Source organism: Monodon monoceros, unplaced genomic scaffold (genome assembly GCF_005190385.1).
Source record: "Monodon monoceros isolate NGI ecotype Baffin Bay Population unplaced genomic scaffold, NGI_Narwhal_1 Super_Scaffold_16, whole genome shotgun sequence".
Classification (NCBI taxonomy): Eukaryota; Metazoa; Chordata; class Mammalia; order Artiodactyla; family Monodontidae; genus Monodon; species Monodon monoceros.
The window spans coordinates 21,240,269-21,247,472 of NW_021703772.1; the positions used below are offsets into that span (position 1 = coordinate 21,240,269).

General features: G+C 50.0%; 1 protein-coding gene across 1 annotated transcript in view; it reads left to right on the forward strand.

Moving 5' to 3' along the window:
- The window catches only part of MARCH4 (membrane associated ring-CH-type finger 4), a 101,868-nt gene extending 97,147 nt beyond the window's left edge, over window positions 1–4,721 (forward strand). Inside the window, exon 4 of the mRNA XM_029225979.1 lies at window positions 4,323–4,721. Within this exon, the coding sequence (XP_029081812.1) occupies window positions 4,323–4,690 (368 nt within the window). The 3' untranslated portion in view covers window positions 4,691–4,721. The remainder of the gene's footprint in view (window positions 1–4,322) is intronic.
- Window positions 4,722–7,204: the final 2,483 nt, after the last annotated feature.

Here is a 7,204-nt window from a genome sequence, read left to right on the forward strand (position 1 = left end):
GGAACAGCTGGGCTACAGGGAGGCTGTCCCTCCTTCAGTGAACCCTCGAAGACCTGTTGTACAAAGTACAATTTTAGGAGCTGTCGGAGTCCTGGAGGAAAGAGTAGCAGTGGGTGGCTGTCTTGTCTCCTAGAATCACAGCGTGTTGGAGGTTGCAGAGGCTTTGAGATGTTCCCATCCAGTCTCTTTGCTTGACGTGGAGTTGGCTGGAGTGACTCATTGCTGTTTGCTCCTATGAATCAGCTCTTCCTCGCAGGGGACAGACCAGCCGCCCCTGGATTTACAGTGATGCAGGAGAATCCCACTGTGCCTCATCCCCAGTCATCTCACTCACCGTGAGTCCAGCCTCCCAAACCATCTTCACCATATGGACAATCATCCCTTTCCTATGTTTCTCATCCTTTTACTGGCCCTTTCTTCCCAGCCCTTCCACATGCCATCGTCCACCACTGGCAACCTCTCCTCTGAGCGTTCCTTTCCTCATCCTTTAATTGAAATAAAGCTGTCTCTTGAGGACATTGATTCTTGCATGGCTGTCTTAAGTGGTGGCTGCTCTGTCTCCAGGACACTGTATCCTGGGGGCCTGGAGGTGGGGTGAGTCCTCCTTGCTCCCCATTACCATCTGCAAACTGCCTCTCTTCCTTTATCTTCCGGAAGCCCCAGCTCCTTTGAAGTGAATGTCATCATACTTCACCAGCCCTTTGACCTTCTTGATGCTGCTGGCTGCTGACTTGCCTACTCACTCCTCACGTCCCCTGTGCACCTGGCTCACACACTCCCTCCCACCATACCTGTCTCAGCATCTCTGTAGATCAGTGGTCCTTGGAAGAGGTGTTCCCATCCCCTAGGGGGCATTTTGCAAATGTATGAGGTTTTTGATTTCTTTTCTAAAGTGGCTGTGCCCCAGCATTTATATTGAAATTTATATTATCGTGTTATGAAATGACTTCCCCTTTGTTCTTCTTTATATAATCTGTTAGGGCATTATATTAATTAAAAAAAGAAACCATAGTAGCTTGGATTCTTTTGTAAGTTTCATTTCAGAACAGAAAAGGGGGCATTAAAATATATTTGTTGTAATTTGTTATAAAAAGGGGGCATTTGGTCTGATAGAACTGACGGTGTTCTGTCAGAGGATGAAGATGGCAGATGCAGATAATCTATCCCACTCCCTGCCTTCCTCATTATTCCAGAACTTTCCCTCCAGCCCACCTCAGCCCCATTCAAGTGGTCACTCCCTAGTGCTCATCATCTCCAAGAACCCCATTCCTTCAAAATCTGGATCTAAACACCCCACTCTCTGATCATCACCCCCTATCCTTGTAGTTCACTGACTCTAGCAATTCTCCAAATTCATAGAAACCTCTTGGCATTGACCCTATCACTTTCCACTTCTCTATTTTCATTATTCCTTATCCCTTTGTGTTCTTACTTCCCTCCTTCCCGGTCTAGACTCCATGGGCCAACGTGATAACAGCTCCCTTTGCAAACATCCATAATTCTCATGTCCCACTCTCTCTCCTGCGATACTTACCTGGAAAGACAGTCTATGCTAATTAAAACCACCCAACCAATGACTAGACCCACTTTAAATTGTGGCCACAAATCTCAAATAGGTGCTCAACACTGTCAGATAATTCTACCACCTCTCCCTTGTAAATTCATTCTCTCACTCTGCAAGATAATTATTTTCCACCTTCTCTTCTCCCCACAAATCTTCAACACTTTCCTGCCTTATCCCTTCCCACCTTAGCTGATGACTTCATGGAAGAAATAGGTGCACTTGGATGAGAACTACCTGATTTTCCCACTATTGCATCTTTCCTCCTACCTCCTCTGTGCCCACCAAGCTAATTTCGTCCTCATCCTCATTGCACTCGAGCTGACCTCTCAACAGCATTTCAAGGAGTTACCACACTCTCTTTCCTGAAACATGCCCTTCTCTAGACTTCTGGGTCTCCACACCTGCTGGTCTTGCTTCTACACTATTTATTGCTCCTTCAGAAACTCCCTTCCCGGCTCTGCCTCCACCAAACCTCCATATTACCAGAAGCTTCAGGCAAGACCTCTCCCTAAGCTTCAGACTCATACGTCCAACTGCCTACCTAGCCCTTCTATTGAGATTCCTATCAGGCGTCTTAAATTTACCATAACCAAAATATAACTATTAATGAATGTAGTAGGCTGAATAATGATCCCCCAAGACACCCAGGTCCTAGTCCCTGTTAATGTTACCTTATATGGCAAAGGGGACTTTGCAGATGTGACTAATCTAAGAATCTTGTAACAGGTAGAGTTTCATGGATTATTCAGGTGGACCTAATGTAATCAAAGTGTTCTCATAGGAGAAAGGCAGAGGGAGACTCAATGACAGGAGAGGAGTAGGAGATGTGACATCAGAAGAAAAGGGTGGTGATGCAAGGAAGTGGCAAGGAACACAGGCAACTTCTAAAAGCTGAAAAAAGGCAAGGAAATAGATTCTCCCCTCAAAGCCATCAGAGAAAAAACAGCCCTGCTGACACTTTCACTTTAGCCCAGTGACACTGATTTTCAGACTTCTGATCTTCAGAACTGCAGGAGAGTACATCTGTGTGGTTTCAAGCCACTGAATATGTGGTGATCTGTTACAGCAACAATTGGAAACTAATACAGTGGCTGCCACCACCACACAGATCCACACCCCTGGCCCTCATGCCTGCCATACCTCAGTCAATGGCACCAATACTCACCTAGCTTCTAGGCCAGAAGCTTCAGAGTTTTCTCTTGACTCACCTCACCTGCCAGCAAGTCTGTCAGCTCTGCCCCCAACATACATCCTGACTCCAGTGGCCTCTCACTTCCTCCGCCGCTACACCTTAGTCTAAGCGTCCATCATTGCCGAGTTGCATCACTACATCACTTCCTCGGTCTTCGGCATCTACTCTTGGTCCCTCTTCAGTCTATTGTTTCACAGGAACCAGGATGACCTTTCTGAAGGGTATATCAGACCACATCGTCCTCCTATTACAGCCCTTCAATGGCTTCCCCTTATACTCAAGATAGAATATAAATCCCTTGCCATGGCCTATAAGGCCTTATCATAGACTGGCCTCTGACCCCCATCTCCCTGCACTGCCCGCTCATTCACTCATTCCCTGCGCCCTGGCCACAATGACCTCCTTTCTGAGCCGGGTGCCTTCCATTCCCACTTCCTGGCCTTTGTGCCTATAGCTCTTACCACTAACGTGCTCTCTCTCCAGACTTTACATGGATCCCTCCTTCTCATCATTTAAGTCTCAACTCAAGGGAATTCCCTGGTGGTCCAGCGGTTAGGACTCGGCGCTTTCATGGCTGTGGCCCAGGTTCAATCCCTGGTCGGGGAACTAAGATCCCACAAGCTGTGGGGCCCGGCTGGAAAAAAAAAAGAAAAAGAAAGAAAACGAAAAAAAAAAGAAATTAAGTCTCAACTCAGATATCACCTCCCTCACAAGCCCTTACTACCGTCTCCATCGAACAGGACTCTCAGTGTCTGCAGGCAGTGGCTACTTCCCCCTGTTTTATCTTCCTCATAGCATGTGTCCGTGCCTGAAATAGTCTTATTGGTTTGTTTCCGTGTCTGTTGTGCGTCTCTCCACTAGAATGCCAGCTCTCTGAGGGCAGGACTCTGCCTGTCCTGTTCACTGCGCTACCCCTAGTGCTTAGCACATAGTAGGCACACAATATTTAGTTTCCTGGTTGTCTGACACAGCTCGTTTCTGACTCTACACTGCCCCTGGCCAATAGAACCATGCCAGAGTTCGCTCTGCCAGCAATGTGTGTATATTAGTAGCACTGGGCTTTTTGTTAAATAGCCAAGAGGCAATCGGTGGAATTTCGGACATTCAGCAGGTATGGAATGACCACAGGTTTCTGTTATGGTAAAGGCACGGGACTCAGTCAACATCTGCTAAGTGCCAGGTGCCACGGACACAGGGCAGAGGGAGAAAAAGGTATTTGTATTACGCCTTAATGGACAATGCATTTGGATACTGTCAGGCCAAGGAGAAGGAGGGATAGAGCAGAGGCAGAGGAAAAAGCACTGCATGTAGGTGCCCGACTATTTCACACCCTCGGTGTGGCGGCCTTCCACATACTTCCAAAGACTTGCTGAGCCTGGAAATGTAAGGATGGTTGCCATGTGGTCCAGAGCTGAAAGGTAGGTTTGAAAAGAACAAACCAAACCAATATAAATCTGGCTTACCCAATGCCTATACTCACTTATAAACGGAGGGAGACTCGTTTCTCCCGGCAGTGAGCTGCTATCTCTTACTCGCCTTTGTTTTTCTCTTCTCCCTGCTGTCCAGGCCTCATCATCCATGAGGGACCCTCCGTGTACCGCATCTTTAAACGGTGGCAGGCTGTCAACCAGCAATGGAAAGTGCTGAACTATGACAAGACGAAAGACCTGGAGGATCAAAAGGCAGGAGGCAGGACCAACGCCCGGATGTCCTCGTCCACCCAGGCCAACGCGCCCCCCTCCGGAGAGGAGGCTGTGGGCACCCCTGCCCCTGAGGAAGGCCCTGCCCGGGCGGCCGGCCACCCCTCAGGCCCTCTGTCCGATCACCACTGTGCTTACACCATCCTGCACATCTTGAGTCACTTAAGACCTCATGAACAGCGGACCCCCCAGGGCGGCAGCCGAGAGCTGGTCATGAGGGTCACGACGGTGTGAGAGGAGAGACCTGGGAGGGAGCTGTGACCACACACGCACGCACGAGAGCGAGGAGAGCAGGGGCCGGGGAGGGCCGCCCCTGACAGGACGCCATCTGGGGAGCAGGTGTGGGGAGGCATGGAGGCACCCCAGGGGCCAGAGGGCAGGTGGTGGGGGGTGGGTGCCTTGAGGGGCCTGGGGGCAGGACTGGAGCTGGAGGGAGGCTGGCGCTGTGAGCGGTTTCCTGATTTCCAACCGGTCAATACCATTCTCCAACAAGCACGAGGAAAACCAATACAAACTCAGCGACGAAGTGCAATACATACTGAGCCTAACAAAACACAACAACAGAGGCACCCAGATGTGCCCCCCTGTGCAAAACACCTGGGAGAAGTGGTGGCTGGGGAGGGCTAAGCTGCGTGTCTGGTGGCGGTGGTGCCCACATGTGCACGTGTGGGAAGGAAAAGCACTTGTAGCCGGCCTTGTTTTACCTTTGAGTTTGCTTTGGTTTCTCCCTGGGCTGTGTTCCAGGGACAGTTGGGGGGAGGGAGAGGGATGGGTGGGAGCTGGCAGAGATGAGATTCCTAGCATTTGTGGCCCCTGGGCTCACCTGGGTGGGCAGGATTCCTGACTCAGGCCTCAGGGGCAGTGGTGCAGGGAGGGAGATGCTGACCTGAGCGGCCAGAGGGAGGGGGGTTTCTTCCCCTTCCAAACCTTCCAAACTGGGAACTCCCAATTTCAGATGGGCTCAAAGAGGGCGTAGGTTTGGAGTAGGGTGTCTTTCTGTGCCCTTGTTACTTTATTTTATGGTGATTTGGCTCAAAGATGTTTACAGGAAACACACACACACACACACACACACACACACACACACACAACAATAGTACAGATTTCCCATGGGTATCTTGAGCACAGTCCTGCTGCCATGGCTTCAGCCTTCAAAGCTGTCAATCCAGGAGTGATTTTCCCAACCACCCAATACCACCCACGGCCACGACATGCTCAGTGACACGGCCCCTCCTGGTTTGGCACCTGCTGAGACCCAGGGCCCCCCATGGCAGGGCATCTCCTGCCCAGGGTCTCCCAGGAGAGCTGCTGCAGCGAATGGGAGGAAGTTGGCCGGATGTGCCCCAAGGAGTGGAGTGGAGACCAATCTAAGTATTCCTTGCTGCTCGGGACCCTCCCCCGAGGGCAGTTTGGCTAATCCCTCAGTGCTACCTGCTCCCTGGTCCCTCCCATACAGCAAGGCGGGCCCAGGGACCCTGGCAGGGAGCGCTGTCCCTTGAGCCCGCCTGCTGGATCTGGGACCCTGCCAGGGAAGGCCACGGGGTGGTCACCTGCAGAGTTTCTTTTTGTCATTGCACAATGGCCGCGTCATCCGTGGGTATGAAAGGGACACTGTCAAGTACTTTTTTAAACTAGTTTTTAGGGTTTTTTAAAACTCTCTGTTGTTTATATTATTCTCTTAAAAGCTTGAAAATAAAATTTCTTTCCCTACCACTAGTGTCCTTTCCCATATGTGAGTTTTTCCTGTCTCTGTCCTGTTTTCCCTCTATGGTATAATTTGCTTTCCCTCTCCTGTGTCTGCTCCACCCCTAGAGTCTTCTCCCTCACAAGAAACGGTTTCTCCTTTGAGGGTACAGATGGGGCAGGGCCTGTGTGTGTGTGTGTGTGTGTGTGTGTGTGTGTGTGTGTGTGAACCTACAGTGAAGCCCTGGGACTCCTGGCCTCTTCTGGTCTTCCTAGCAGGTGAATTCCTTTAAGTCGAAAAGAGGACCAGCTCCCCAACTTTTCCCAGGTTTCGGCCCAGGACTCCTGGAAGCGGAGGCCACTAGTGCTGGGAGGAAATTTGGAGAGTTTTCTCCCCATCTGGTCATTTCAGAGAAGCTAAGAGAACCACAGGTGAGGGGCATGTTAGGACCTCATTCCCTTGACAGTTTTCCTTTGAACATCAGAAAACAGCCCCCAGAGCAGGGCCCCAAGAGGGGGCTCAGACATATCACTAGGCAGCAGGCAAGGCTTTCCCTCCCTCCAACCTGACCTGACCCTCCTTCCTGGGGCCAGCATTTGGTCAGCCAACGTCATCAGTGGGATGTGCACAGGCTTAGGAAGGTTCCTCCTCTGATGAAGCTCACATACAAGTGAAAACCAACAAAACCATACAAGTAATTCATGTAGAGTGAAGGTATCTCTTTTTTCTTATAGTCTAAGAATGGGCCATTCAGTTTAATTAAATATTTACGTGGGAATTCCCTGGCGGTCCAGTGGTTAGGAGTCAGCACTTTCACTGCCGAGGGCCCGGGTTCAACCCATGGTCGGGGAACAAAGATCCCACAAGCCACATGGCACGGCCAAAATATATACATATATTTATGAAAAATATAGCTGTGTCCAGACATGCATTATCTATTTTCAAAAAAGTATCAGAATGCAACAAAATATGCATGTCAACAAAACTATAGTGGCCACTATGTCATCTTTCTTTGGTGATTCTCAGGGAGCTTCAGAACATGGTGGTCATGCAGGGTCATCATT